The 14,501-nt window shown below is 47.9% G+C and overlaps 1 protein-coding gene across 17 annotated transcripts; it reads left to right on the top strand.

The window, feature by feature from the left end:
* Positions 1-164: 164 nt before the first annotated feature.
* On the top strand, positions 165-14,288 carry GTF3C4 (general transcription factor IIIC subunit 4). 17 transcript variants are annotated; one of them, XM_082327681.1, is made up of 7 exons: positions 165-501; positions 1,329-3,149; positions 5,006-5,136; positions 6,064-6,152; positions 7,243-9,573; positions 9,751-10,807; positions 11,436-14,288. In XM_082327681.1, the coding sequence occupies exons 1-5, from the start codon at positions 169-171 to the stop codon at positions 7,305-7,307; spliced, it is 2,439 nt and encodes an 812-aa protein (XP_082183807.1). In that variant the 5' UTR covers positions 165-168; the 3' UTR covers positions 7,308-9,573; positions 9,751-10,807; positions 11,436-14,288. The 17 variants fall into 17 exon arrangements, with proteins under 17 accessions (XP_082183807.1, XP_082183821.1, XP_082183808.1 ...); XM_082327695.1 differs by having other exon boundaries at positions 11,402-14,288; XM_082327682.1 differs by having other exon boundaries at positions 13,567-14,285.
* The last annotated feature ends 213 nt before the right edge of the window (positions 14,289-14,501 follow it).

The raw sequence follows: 14,501 nt of genomic DNA, 5'->3' as shown, positions 1-14,501 counted from the left end.
CGCGGCCGCCCCGCCGCAGGGGCTCGGCGCGGCGCCGCCCGCCCCCCCGGGCCCGCGGGGCGGCGCAGGCGGGCGGCGGGGCAGCCCCAGCCGGGGCGGCCGGGGGCTTCGGCGGCGGCGGCGGCGCATGCGCGCTGCGGCCCGAGCGGCCCGTGAGGCGGCGGTAAGATGGCGGCGGCGGGGCGCGGGGGCAGCCCCTCGCTGTCGGCGGGGGAGGAGGAGCCGCCGCTGGGGCTCGACTCGCTGGTCGAGGAGGCGGCGGCGGCGGTGCCGAGCGCCGGGTTCCGGCTGACGGCGGTGCGGCGGGAGCCGGCGGTGCGGCTGCAGCACGGCGTCAGCGGCTTGGAGCCGCTGGCCTGGTCGGAGGACCACCGGGTGTCGGTGAGCACGGCCCGCAGCATCGCCGTCCTGGAGCAGCTCAGCGACGTCCACAGCGGCGGGCAGGAGATGGTGATCCACCGCACGGCCGTGCCCGCGCCCTCCGCCGCCTGTCTCCTCAAGGTGAGCCGCCCCGCACAGCCCGGCCGCGGGCACCGGCGCCGCCCCGCTCTGTCGTCCCGGGCGCTGCCGGAGCCCCCGGGGCCGCCGCCCCCCCGGGCTGCTCCCGACCCGGGCACAGCTGGCGGCAGCGCCCGCTGCGCTGATGGATTTTAAAAGCAGGAGGGGGACGCAAACACACGTAGCCCGGTCGCGTCAGGGTGCGATACCGGCACGTATCGAGCGGATCTTAGGGATCCTAAAGTTTAGCTGTTTTTCTAAGAATCACTTGAGCTCCAGTACTTTGATGACACTTATTTCACTAACATTTTAAGTAGAAATTTGTCTTGGTTTGTTACCTAAACTGAAAGATTTTCATAGCAGGGACTGTCTTGGACTTCAGGGGGGCATCTGACAGCATCCTTAGCACAGAGGGGTAGCAAGTCTGGGTGAATCTCTTATTAAATAATAATTCTGTTGTTGCGGATCTGATTTTTGTTTTTTTTTCCAAAACAATGCTGAGAATATGAAATAACTTGAGTTGAAATATTGAGTGCTTTACAGCTTGACTGTTACGCCAAGTACCTTTAAGTACACACTTGAGAACAGAAGTATGAAAACAGGCTCTTTGGTTCAGCAGACAAAGATTCAATAACTGAAAGTCAAAACTATACAAATTCAGGCCAACAATGAAGCTTAAGTCTTTAAGAGTGAGGTTAATTAACCACTGGACCAGTGTAGTATAGGTTGTGATAGAGGATGCTCTATTTCAAGGGGGAATTAATTCCAGGAAAGCCTTCCTAAAAAAAAGTTCTACAGTTGTTTTAAAAGCTCTTTTTGTTGTCTTTTAGGTTGGTCCAAAAAAGGAGGTAGCAGAATGTAAGGAAAAGTTCGCAAGTTCCGTGGATCCAACGGTTAGTCAAACTTTTATGCTAGATCGAGTATTCAATCCCGAGGGGAAGTCGTTGCCGCCTATGCGAGGATTCAAGTATTCCAGCTGGTCGCCGCTGGGCTGTGACGCGAACGGAAGGTGCCTGCTTGCAGCTTTAACCATGGACAATCGATTGACCATCCACGCAAACCTCAACAGACTGCAGTGGGTGCAGCTGGTGGACCTGACAGAAATCTACGGGGAGCGTTTGTACGAAGCCAGTTACAAACTTTCTAAGGCTGACACTCCCAGGGGAGAGCTAGGAGACTTCTCTGAATTTCAGCGGCGGCACAGCATGCAGACTCCAGTGCGCATGGAGTGGTCGGGCATCTGCACCACGCAGCAGGTTAAACACAACAACGAATGCCGGGATGTCGGTAGCGTGCTCTTAGCAGTGCTCTTTGAAAACGGTAACATTGCAGTTTGGCAATTTCAGCTTCCATTTCTGGGTAAGGAGTCAATTACTTCCTGCAATACCATAGAGTCCGGAATAAATTCCCCAAGTGTGTTGTCTTGGTGGGAATATGAACATAACAACCGAAAGATGAGTGGACTTATTGTAGGGAGTGCTTTTGGACCGGTTAAGATCCTTCCTGTCAATCTAAAAGCAGTCAAAGGGTACTTTACGCTGAGACAACCCGTAGTCTTATGGCAAGAAATGGACCAGTTACCGGTGCATAGCATCAAATGTATTCCTCTTTACCACCCCTACCAGAAATGTAGTTGTAGCTTAGTGGTGGCTGCAAGAGGAGCTTATGTGTTTTGGTGTCTCCTGTTGATATCCAAAGCAGGCCTGAATGTCCATAATTCCCACGTGACGGGGCTTCATTCTTTGCCAATCGTATCTATGACTGCGGACAAGCAGAACGGCACGGTGTATACGTGCTCCAGTGATGGAAAGGTAAGGCAGCTGATTCCTATATTCACAGACGTTGCTTTAAAGTTTGAGCACCAGCTGATTAAGCTCTCGGAAGTGTTTGGCTCTGTCAGGACTCACGGAATAGCTGTTAGCCCATGCGGTGCGTACTTAGCAGTTATTACGACAGAGGGCATGACTAACGGTCTTCACCCGGTTAACAAAAACTACCAAGTTCAGTTTGTAACCCTTAAGACTTTTGAGGAGGCAGCTGCGCAGCTCTTGGAATCTTCTGTTCAGAACCTTTTCCGGCAAGTGGACTTGACGGATCTTGTACGCTGGAAAATTTTGAAGGATAAGCATATTCCTCAATTCTTACAGGAAGCACTGGATAAAAAGATTGAGAGCTGTGGTTCTACTTACTTCTGGCGGTTTAAGCTGTTTCTCCTGAGGATTTTGTACCAGTCCATGCAGAAAGCTCCCTCAGAGGTCATGTGGAGACCTTCACACGAGGATGCAAAAATCTTGATATCGGATTCCCCTGGGATGGGCAGCACTGAAGACGACCAAGAGGAAGGAACTTCTAAACAAGCCAGCAGGCAGAGCCTCTGTGACACAGGCAAAGGTATGGACATAGATGACACTGCAGATGATTCTCTTCCTCAGTCAAGTGATGTAGGAGGCCGTGAGCCAATGGAAGAAAAGCTGCTTGAAATACAGGCACAAATTGAGGCAGTAGAAATGCACTTGACACGAGAACACATGAAACGGGTGTTGGGAGAAGTTTATCTACACACATGGATTACAGAAAACACCAGTATTCCCACCAGAGGAGTCTGTGACTTCTTAATGTCCGATGATGGCTATGATGACAGAACAGCACGAGTAAGTGCACCTCTATGCTCTGGGGATTCGGTGTGACAAGTGACTTCTTTCTCCCCCCTCCATATCCTTACATGAAAATACACCTTTGGGGGTGGGCAAGAGAACTGTAATCGTGTCATCCTTGCCAGCCAGCTTCTATAGAGCATGCAGCCTAAGTTGTCCTTCCTTGAAATTATGGAGTAGGAGGGAATGTAAATACAGATGTTGAAATTTGGATCAGGTACAAGAAAGAATAAGCATGTCTGGGTTTTTGCAGAACAAGGGAGAGGACCATGGTTATTCCGCTGCTCTTGGTGGGTTTAGAACGTGTACTGATTGAGAGGGACATTTGTTATCATGGCTAAGCTTATTTAATCTATCATCTTCTCTACAAAACTAAACTTAGGAGGTGCTGCTTCTAGTCAGTTATGTCTGCAGTTCTAATTTTAAAGAGTTGCAGTATCACTTCTTAAAGTATTTATAATTGAAAGTACTGTGACCGTTCAGGTGGTACATCAGGTCTTGACATTGCTCCATGAGCCTTCAGTGGAAAGATCAGGTACAGAGGTTCAGAAAGTGATTGTGTTTTGTGAGTTAAACGCGGCGATTCAGAACTTTATGCAGGACTTTCAGTTCACCAAGCTGACTGAATGTCTTTGTTATAACATACACGGCCTGAACCTTCAGGCACACTTGCATTTATCGACCTACAATAAATAAGCTTAACTGAATGCTTGGCCACGATAGGAACTCTTCCCAAACTTGCAGTACTCCCTGCCAAAGTAAAAGCATCACTGCAAGGGCAGTACCCCGACTATGGCAATGTGTAGAGTAAGCATTTGTGGCAGGAACTAAGCGATCAGCGAAGCCTGCGCTGGGCAGTGAAGTTTTCTGAATAGAGATGTCAGACAAAGGAAGCTTCAGCGGGAACACTGCCATCAGCCTCCCGGCTCTTAAGACCTGATGACAGGAACGTCTCAGATGTCTCTGTACCTCTTTGTATGAGCAGAACACAGTTCTTTTCAGTACCTAAGTCCTTAAATCACTTGAACTCTAAAAATCAACCTGTACATTGCACCCAGAAGGACAGAGGAAGGAAGCACGTTGCCATCGCTGATGTAGCGTGGTGGTCTCGAGCTGCTGGACTTAAAGCACGCAGGCCACGCAGCGTGGCCGTCAGTAATTCACTAGGAGAGTATTCTGGCAGAACTGCTGTGTTTTTCTAGCATCCAATTACTACGAATTGAAGGTTTGAGAGGTTGCTTTTCTTACCTTGTAAACAAGATTCCTCTTTTTATAGTGATTAAAAGCTGACTTCCAAATTCTATTTTATCTGTTCAGTTTGCTGTCACATTTTAAAGGTCCTTGGGATGTGGTTTATATCTATTGAAATGTCAAAGACAAATTTGATCACATAAATGTTCTGCTATAAACATTACGTATACTCTGAGGTGACTGCTGAAGACATGCATCCAGGTAATTTCTGAACAGGATTTTTTTTTAGCACAACCATTGTGATAGGCCTGAGAACGTGAAAGCATTGCTATAATGGTCAGTGGCATCCTCTAAAGTGGTATGATACCAATTTCTTCGGTACTTTTTAAATTTGCTAGTAGCTTAACATAATACTATGGCTCGTTAACTTCTGTATCCCTTTACTGTGGGACAGAAATCTTTAGGAGATGACAATAAAATCAGAATAAATTACTAATCAACGTCTTACATTTCTTATGCTTTTATTTCTTTGAATTCAGTGAAGAACGTAGATCTTTGCATCCTCTATCACATTCTGAAACCACAATATCCTGCGAGACGTTTCCACCTTTCAGTAGGCAGCTGTCTTGCTATAAATGATGCTGACTGCTGTGTATTCCCAGGTGCTGATTGGGCATATCTTAAAGAAAATGAACAAACAGACTTTTCCAGAGCACTGCAGCTTGTGTAAAGAGATCCTGCCGTTCACTGATCGCAAACAGGCAGTCTGCTCCAATGGACATATTTGGCTCAGGTAATTGGTTCTTAAAGAGTTTTTGCCCTCCTCTGGGTAATTTAAACATACTTAAATAGCTAACCTAAAACACTTCTTCGTGTTTCAGTAAGAAGTCATGAAGCTTGCTATCCATGCTGCAGTTAATTGCAGTTTTTGCTGGCTGTTTTCTGTCCTCTTCCATGAGAGAGAGAGAGAGGGCCTTGTAGATTGGATTTGGTTCTCTTATTAGTACACTGTTTTTAAAATAAAATGCTTTGGATGGTCTAACTTCTTTCTTCAGGCAGGGGGAGGATGGGGGCAGGGAGAAAGTAGGTGAGGGAAAATCAAGCGCAAGTCATCCTTTGGAACAGCACATGAAGGAGGGTTTGTTATAGTTACTTCAGCATTTGAAAACAAAGTAATTTAACAAAAAATGCTTGGAAACAGCCACACTGAGAAGTCAGACAAGTTCTGGAACATCTAGAAAAGCAACTCTTCCAACATCAATGTATCGGGTACATGGTGATTGTCCCTGGAGACTTGGCAAGTCAGTAGTCTGTCACAAAGGAAAACCTTTGCCTGGCAGATATTATGCGCTCGTTTGGCTAAATAGTCATTGCCTTACAGACACCGTGGTTCTTCCCCTGTGCAGTAACCCTCAAGCTTTTCACCTCTTCTACTGTATGCTAAAATTTTTTGGCCAATGATGAAACTTCTTTCAATGGTATCTTGATTTTTGGCCTTTTTCATTTTGGTGACCATACGGAATTGGGTACACTTGTGAAGCTTCATTTACCTGAATTAATAAATTATTAATTTCTGTGTTTAATATGGCTCATTACTGCCTTTACTCCCAGAAAGCAAGGTCTATTGGGAAGAGAACCCAGCCTCCAGTCAGGGCAGAGGAGCAGGTCACAAAACAGTAGAACCCCAAGCCTCTTGATAAAACTACTTATCCTTTCACAGGTGCTTTCTAACCTACCAGTCCTGTCAGAGTTTGGTGTACAGGAGGTGTTTGCTTCACGACAGCATTGCACGGCATCCAACCCCAGAAGGTAAACTGTTCCCCGTGGCCTAAAGGGGCAGGATTATGTATTCTGAAGTTTTATCTGCAAAATGGCTTGAATTAGTTTCACTGACTTTTCCCTTTTAGGTAGTTATCACGTGAAGCACTATACTCTGCGTTGCACAGTGTCCTGTTGTCCATGCATTAGTGGCATACGTTAGTGACAAAATAGTGACTGCAGAAGCTAATTTATAAATACTACATTTTAATGAGAGCTGGGCAAACACCTAATCTGCGCTGGAGTGCTACAACAGTTAATTTATATTCAAGTTGAATATATTAGCGTCCAGTTCTGCAAGAGCTGAGGATCTTTGACATTCTAGTTCAGCGCAAGCTGTATGCAGCCAGCACAGGTTAAGAAACAGTTGGCACCTTGCTGGCTTAGGTCCCAAACCTGCCGTACGTACATCATTCGGAGACAATAATGGCAGGCTGTGGGGGCCAGTCAGCCCTTGCATTTTCAGAGTTTGAGGAAGGACAAGCTGTGCAAGAAAACTCTTTTCTTCCCAACTTGGTACACTTAAAAAAAAAAAAAAAAACCATGGAGTTCTCTAACAGTTTGTCTTAAAACTGTGTAGGTGATACTTTTCCGCTCCCCATAAAATGTGGGTATTCCTGTCAGCACTAAGGATCAACTACAGAACTGAAACCTCTGTAGAGAGAGGCTGTAAACTTAATTTCCTTATATTGGAGAGGGACAAAGAAACAGGAACCGAGGACCGCATTATGCGAAGGATCTAATTTCAGTTAAGAAAATGAGAACGCTACGTTTGTGGCATGGTGATCCTTTAAATTTTTTTCCTATATAGCTATTTAGATGAGTATGTAATCATATAGCATGGACTGTTTCACCTTAATTTTGTCCCCTGCTGAAGTGGGATTTAAACTGGCATTACTTGAATTTCAAGACAGAAATTGGATTTCAAGACAGAGCTGGATTCCTCTGAACTCTCGGTTAATCCTGCATGGTGAATATATACAAACTGTTTCGGGATTGCTATTTAGTCTGTCCATCTCGGGTGTCATTCCTGCGTTCGTCTCTACCTCCAGCTTTAAACAACTTGTTTTCTTACTTGCAGATCCTGAATGGATCAAGAGGTTATTGCAAGGACCTTGCACGTTCTGTGATTCTCCTGTGTTCTAGAGAAGAGCTATGTAAAGATGGAAAGTATTTTCTCTACTGCATAAGCTCCCTTCAGTCTCGAAGGATACGGAGCACAGGAATACAGACTTTACTGGAGGGGGAAGACATTGTCCACAGCCCTGTAAATACAACATCGGAGGTTCTAGAAAATCCCTAAGTCCAGAGCCCGTTCCATGCTCCAGAAACAGGAGTCCATCTGGAAGAGCGAGTTCAGAAAGCGGTTTGGAAATGCGCCCCGCTGAAGCATCAGCAGCTGGACACGCTTCCTTTGACTGAACGGGAACTGAAGTCTTAAGCACGCAGCGTGAGCTGTCCTTTCTGCCCGACAACTGTGCCATTTCCCAAAAGCTAGGACGGGAACAGCGGAGCTGCCTCTTGAATGGTCTTGGTGGGTAGAGAAGGCTTCAGCTTGTAGTGCTCTCGTTTGCTTGTTAACAAGCACTGGCACTTGCTGCAGAATATTAAACTATCAAAATAATTTGTGGTTTTAATTTCTTGCAGAGTGAAGCGTATGCCAGTTACAGCCATATGAAAGAAATTGGCCATTATATTCGCTTCACTTAAAGTCTAGAAGAATAACTGCCTCTTAACTGTTATAACAGTATTGCAGTCAGAAGGGTAATATTGGCTGCCTGGGTCAAATATGGATCAGTAAGAATCATTTTTAAATGTAATAATTATTAAACGAATAGCAATTAGATTAAACACTAATATATATATATAATTTCCAATGCTCCTAAGTCTCTTGCCCCACTTTCTTTTTCTGAACTAAGTTCTAACTGCTTCCTAGCTTTTGCCAATGTGTATGCCTTTTGTTTCACTTAACCCTCTACCACAGCAGTCATCTTTTCCAGTGTAACTCAGTTACCAAAACCATGACCAGTGTACCTTATTGTCAATTGAATTCAGAGTCTCTCTCATACAGAAACTGAGTTTTACAGACGTTTGGCACACAAGTTATCACTCCCAGCTGAGTTTCTCTTTGCATAATAATGCAGTAAAAAAAAAAACAACCCAAACCACCACCCAAAACCCAACCACCGCCATGGCCGAGATGCTATAAAGCTTCCACAGGTGGCCATGGAGTCTGGTGAAGCTGTTTGTGCATAACCCTGACTTTCTCATCAAGAGATTCACGAATACGCCAACGATGTAGCGTGGCTGAGCCCAGAAATTCCTTCTGCCTTCTAACTGTCCTATCAGAAACAAACATCTTTCTCTCTTTGGCATCTGGTTCCTCTGGGGAGCAGGAGAATCCTTTTCAACTTCCTATGCAGTGTTAGAGGAATGATACCTCCAAAATGTGTGTGGTTATTTGGTACGGTTTGTCTTGTTAACTTAACTCCATGTTGTCAAATAATCCAAAGTTCTGTATTTACATGCTTCAGAGTTCCAATCTGGACACGCGGATGTGCCGCCCTCTTTGTGATTCCTGACACTTGGAATTGCGTGTGAAGCCCTCTGTAGTTATTTGAGAAGTCAAGGAATTGCCCCGAGAGTATCGGTCTCCAACAGCGCATGTGTGGATTGGTGCTTAAGTTTCCTTGATCTAATGACTATGCATATTTCCTTAACGTTCCTTCACCTTTAGTAGGAGCAAATTTTTTTCAGCTACCATTAAAACAAGTCAGCTGTCCTTACTATTCAGTGTTTCATGCATTAAGCATGATAGTGCTTTGACTGAGCATATTAATATAGTAGGCTAGAAGAGCAGAAGCACATTCATCTGTAAAATAATTAGCCTTGTTTGTAAATATCCTTGGAAGCGATACCATAATTGTATTAAAGAAATGTTTAGTTTTTTATTGCTGTGCATTGAAAATTGAAATTACTTCAGTGTGTCTGCCAAGAAAGAAAACGTAGATCGTGATAGCATCTAGTAAAACAAAGAGTAACCTTGGTCCCTAATGCGTGCGTAGTTTTGAGGCCAGGTACTGCACCTGGGGCAGCGTTTATCTTCTCCTTCCCGGCGCTGATGGGGTGTGGGGGCAACAGAACGTCAGTGTCCGGTATGAGCTGAACAGGTTTAGTCACCGTGGCGGAGAAGCGTTTGAAGTGGAAGCTGCAGGTCCTTGCCCAGCCAGTCCTGACCAGTTCATCAGTGAGCAAACGTTCAGATTCAGAAATTCACCTCACTCTGGAAAAGGCGAGAGCGCTCTCCACAACCCTGCCTGAGTGCTTTAAAAAAAAAAAAAAAAAAGGCACAAAGAACACTTCTTCGATCTTGGTGTAGGAACCATAGCATCCCGATCTGCTGAAACAAAGTGTAAGTCTGGCTGACCAAAAGGTGCAGCGTGATATCGGGAGATTAATTCCTGGTCATTACTTGTAGCAGTTCTCTTGAATTTCCCTGGATTGAGTTTTAATGCTTTAGACACGTAGAAGCTCAGTACACCTAGCATTAATGTTGCAGCATTAATGTTTATTTTCCTTGTCTTTCAAGGCAGTAGATACTCAGTATACCATTGCCAGTTTATTTAACCTGATTTATGACTGCTGGGAGAATGGAATTTTAGAGCCAACGGTGTCGGCTTTGTCTGCATGCCAGTGGAGATCCTTTAGCACAAAGCTTTCACTTCTCACCCTGACTCATTCACAACAGGTAAAGAGGTATTGTGATTTAATTTTTTTTTTTTTAAACCATCACTGGTCCCTAAGTGTGTTTTTAACTAGCGTAGGCTGGAATAGTATAGCACACCTCAGACCAGTAACGTTTAACCTCTGATGCTGATCCTGCTGGATTTTTCTGCCCAGCTACAGCCGAGACTTCCTTCAGGAAACCTTTTACCTGTCTCCGACTCGTGGCCTGCAGCTGCAGGAACGCGGAGGTCCGTCCCGTTCCTGTTGGAGTACTGTCACAAGCTGCAGGGCTGCAGCAGCACCCCGACGCGTTATCCCTCACGTCGTCCTAACCAAACCCCTTGCTTTCACCCCACGCCGGGAAGGCGAGCGGGCGCGGACGGTACGAGCGCCGGCTCCCACATCCTCCTGCTACTTTGCCATTAACAGCGCTGCCTTCTCAAACTAATGGATAGCCGAGCTATCCAATATTAAGGCCCAGTCTGTTTTGAGACATAAAGTGAAGCATTCAAAGAATAAATCCCACAAAATCCGAGTTTATCTTGCTAAGTTTTTCCCTAATTTTTGTAAGGTAGCTCAAACAAGTGAGTAGTTGAAGGCGCTCCTCAACTGCTTCGCCATTTGGTGGTGAACACTGTGGCTGTTCATGGTGCCTCATCTCCAGAGGAAGAGTAACGTGAGCAGAGCGACTGAGCGGTTCTCCGTGCGCTGCTTGCCTTTTTTTTTTTTTTTTTAAAGGCTTGTGGTATTTGCTGTTACATCTGAGAATTAACAGCCAGAGATGCCGCGTTCTGTGTCTGAAGCCAATGTGTCACTGTCCTTGATGAGCAGCTTCCGATAGCATTTAAGATGTGCTACTCGTGCCAATAACAAGAGGTTATCCCTCCTCCGCTGGGATGAAGAAACGCAGGCTAATCCAGGTTCGCTGGGGAAGCAGAACGGCTCTGACTGTACGGCTGCTCGGTGCCTTGGTGCTCGATGCCACTGCCTGAACTAAGGGGGAAGCTTGGGGTCATGGGGATGCCCTGCTCTCCAGCCTGCACCCCTGCTCTGGGACCGGGGACAGCAGAGCTCGTTGCTGCCTTGCTCCTTAATTCAGCTATGGGTTGGGGATGTCAGTGTTCAGTCGTCCTTTCCTCTTGTATGTGCCCCGGTCCCAGAACTCCTATCGTATCTTCCTAGAGAGGAAATAGCCTGGTTGCTAATGCGTACATACAGGCAATAAATATTTCCCTGATTTTCTTAAACTTACCAGGTGTTCCACTGGCTAATGTATCATCAGTGGTTATGGGCAGCGTAACGCCACTTATTCTGTCCTCGTTAAGGGTTTCTTGACATGAAAGAACTGAACGCAAACATTTACAGGCCCAGTTAAAGGCTAACAAATGGCACTTGTGCTGGTAGGCCCTAAACTAACATTTACAGGGGACTTGTTTGTCCAAGTTTAAGTTCTCACATACGGAGCCCTTCCCCTATTACTTGTCCACCGTTTCACAAACCGGGTGGCCTTGCAGGCACAATTGCTGGGCTCTCAGTTGCCACCTACAGGTACGGCACCAGAGAGAGACCGAGGGGGAGAGACCGAGGGGGAGAGCCCGTCCCCGCTCCCCGCAGCGGCTCGGGGTTCATCGCTGAAGCTGCCGCTCTTCTGACAACATCTGAACTCCGTGCGCGAGAGGTGCGCGAGGCCGGCGAGGCCCATCGGCCGATGGATGATCTCCGAGGGGGAGGAGGGTGGCTGCGGGAGGAGGAAGGCACCTCCTCGTTCTCTCCAGCCTCCCTTCTGCAAGAGCGGGGCTGGGCGGGTCAGCGAGGGACCACCGCGTGCCTGCGTCCTGCTGCCAGGTGCGGGCAAGCGCTTGTTGGCATCTTCCAGCCTCGCTCCCGCTGTTCGCTGCGTTCCTCCCGGCGGTCACCTTGCAGTCAGTACCAGCCCAGTACTTAACAATATACTCAACTTCAAAATCTGTTGCTGCAGAGCACCAGCTCGTATTGTTGCAGCTGAAGGAAGGGCAGTAGCAGCCTTGGCCTCGGAGCGTTGGCAGCCATGGCAAAAGTCAGATTTATTGTAAGCAGCTAAATTAACTGGAAGGCGGCGTTTATGGATTCTCAGTAAATAGGGGTGAAATGCTCCAGGTAGTTACCAGTACATCATCTGCCCTCATCCCCCGCTTGTGTTCCTTTTGACGCTTTCTGAATCAGGCTTGTCGACGCACAAATTACCCTGGCTTTACTCCAGACTTACCTCGACGTGGGTAGGGTTTACTCTTTAACCAGAACTGGTACAAACGTCTGCGTGGAGATGCCTGCTAGTTTACAGCTCCGCTGGTAAATACCAGGTTGGAAAGCCGCTTTTTTCCCCCACGTGGGTAAACGGGAACAACTTGAGCTTGGCTCTGTTCACCGGGTCCTGTCCTACCTGTCGAAGGTGCAGGAACCTTAACAAGATGGAGTCGAGCCTTCTCTTGGAAGTCTCAATCCAGAGTAGTTTTTCACAACTTGTCGAGGTTACTGTGCGAGTACGGCGATGCTCAGAGCTTTAGTTTTCACTTCTAGCTGAGGAGGGCCTCGTGTACATACTCTCATTTAAATTTCCGTCTGTGCCAGTCTTTGGCTGTACTCGGTTCCGACTCGTACGTTACACTGGGGACGTTCCCAGACCCTTGCTGTCCGGTGGCGTATTCTCACTCTGTCACTATTTTTAACGCTAACTCAGTTTTTAGCACTCTTTGCTCGAAAGCCGTGGAGCTCCCGCCGCTCTGTCGCGGGGCGGGCGGTGCCCGTGGGGGACCGTTTGCATCGCTGCAGCGCAGCCGGGGCACGCGGTAGCAGGAACTGCGCCGCAGCTTGGGGCGGAAAGCGGAGTCATTCCTTCTGCTGCCCTAGGCCGCGGCTGAATCAACCCAAACGTGAACGTTTGGAGCACCCAGGAGGACTCGCGCTGCCGAGAGCCTGCGGCAGGAGTTACAGGGCTGCGCCAGCCCTGCAGCGTTCTTGACACGGAACGGGGAGGCCAGCCTGGAAAGGGAAAACCCAGGAGCCACCCGAAGGGAACCCTTCAGAGGAGAGTTTAATTTAATTGCTCTGCTAATCTAGTTGATCTCTTCATGCTACTTTAATTCCGTTCTGGGGTGCGAGTGTTGTAGCTGGCTGACCAGGCGGTCGCCAGGCTGAATGAAAAGCAAAGTTGAGTTTCAATCTTTAGTTTCTGGATTTTTCCTCCGAGACTGGGCTCACGGGAGGGTCTGGCAAACTTGCTGTGGATATCCATGCTGTGTATATGGCGCATTTTGTAAACGTGAAGCAAACCTGGATGAATGTTTTGTATACTGCGACAGTAGCATTGTAATCCTGCTCCTTTTTTATTCTAAATAAAAAAATACAGTACTTGTTTGTAACGTCTGTACTTTAAGGGACTGAATTCCTGGGAGGAACACGGGATGCCATGAGCTGAGACTGGCAAGAGCGAGCAGTGGAGTCAAGCACCCAGTCCTTCAGCACAGGACTTCACACTTAAAAAAAGAAAAAGCTTAATAATAAAAATCTGACTGCGGCCGCTGTCAGAGGACACTGGTGGCAAAGCCTGGGAGGGGACCTGGGGCCCGAGAGCGCCCTTCAGCCACACAACCGCTTTCCGTGATGAGAGGGGCCTGACCTCCCCTCTTCTGTTCTTCCGCAGAATCAAAGGGTTCTTGCTGCAGAAAGAGGAGGATAACCCGGGAGAGCCTGCCTCTAGACAGCTTTCTGCACGAAGTGCACACGGCGAGGCAAGAGCCCCCTTTCAGGGTCAGTTTGGGCAACTGCGACACCGCCGGGCAGCTACAGGGCCACAACCGCAGTCCGCTCCTCCTGACGATCAGCCCAGCTCCAGCTGCCCCTCTGGGAAGCCGAACCGAGGCCCAGGCGCTGCCAAGCCGGCCTTCGCTCTAAACCAGATCTTGAGGACCTGTCCGCACACCCTGCTGGCCCTTCCCGCGTTACAGCCCCGCAGCTTCCGCAGCACCTGGTGAGCGGGTGGTGGCAAAAGCAGCTACATTTCAGGTTTTTGTGCTGGCATCGTCAGCGAAGCCTTACGGGAAAGGTGAGAAACCAAAGGCGGCGGCAGGGGAAACCTTCCAAGAGCTGCAGGGGGTCCCCGCAGAGGCGGCGCTGGAGGATCGGGGCTCCAGCATCCTCCCACCGCAGCGTGCTGAAGGATCTGTGTCTGGAGCAGGAGGACACGAAAGTTTGTGGAACAGTTGGACACAGTCGTCTTGTTGCTGAACTACGTAATTAACAGCATAATATATAGGGGACGGCACAACCCCCACGCAGCCCTGTCTGCAAAGCGTCTTCGGAAAGCGGAGTGATAAAAGACGTCCATTGCAGAACCGGGCAAGCTGGGCAATAAGTAACGTCTGGCTCCTGCTGCGTTCTTACCACCTCCCCTTTACCGTGTTTTTCTCATTGCTCAACATTTGTTTGGCCAGAATAAGATGCTAATAAAATCAAGCGTAGTTACCAAATTGGTTTTCAAGTGTTGCCTTCCAATTATAAAAGCCTAATTCCTCCTTCCACCCACTGAACCTTTTTGGTATTAACAGGCTTTACTATGCAAAGTGATGCAGGGGCTGT

The sequence above is a fragment of the Platalea leucorodia genome, assembly GCF_965183815.1.
Source record: "Platalea leucorodia genome assembly, chromosome: 15".
NCBI lineage: Eukaryota > Metazoa > Chordata > Aves > Pelecaniformes > Threskiornithidae > Platalea > Platalea leucorodia.
Note: the sequence above shows the minus strand (reverse complement) of the source record. Positions and strands in the feature narration are given on the sequence as shown.

Bases quoted from the DNA above. Each gene is read 5' to 3' on its own strand.
- GTF3C4 (XM_082327681.1), top strand. From the start codon at position 169: ATGGCGGCGGCGGGGCGCGGGGGCAGCCCCTCGCTGTCGGCGGGGGAG. The intron at 3,150-5,005 runs GTAAGTGCACCT...GTGTATTCCCAG, and splicing joins ATGATGACAGAACAGCACGA to GTGCTGATTGGGCATATCTT. The intron at 6,153-7,242 runs GTAAACTGTTCC...TCTTACTTGCAG, and splicing joins ACGGCATCCAACCCCAGAAG to ATCCTGAATGGATCAAGAGG.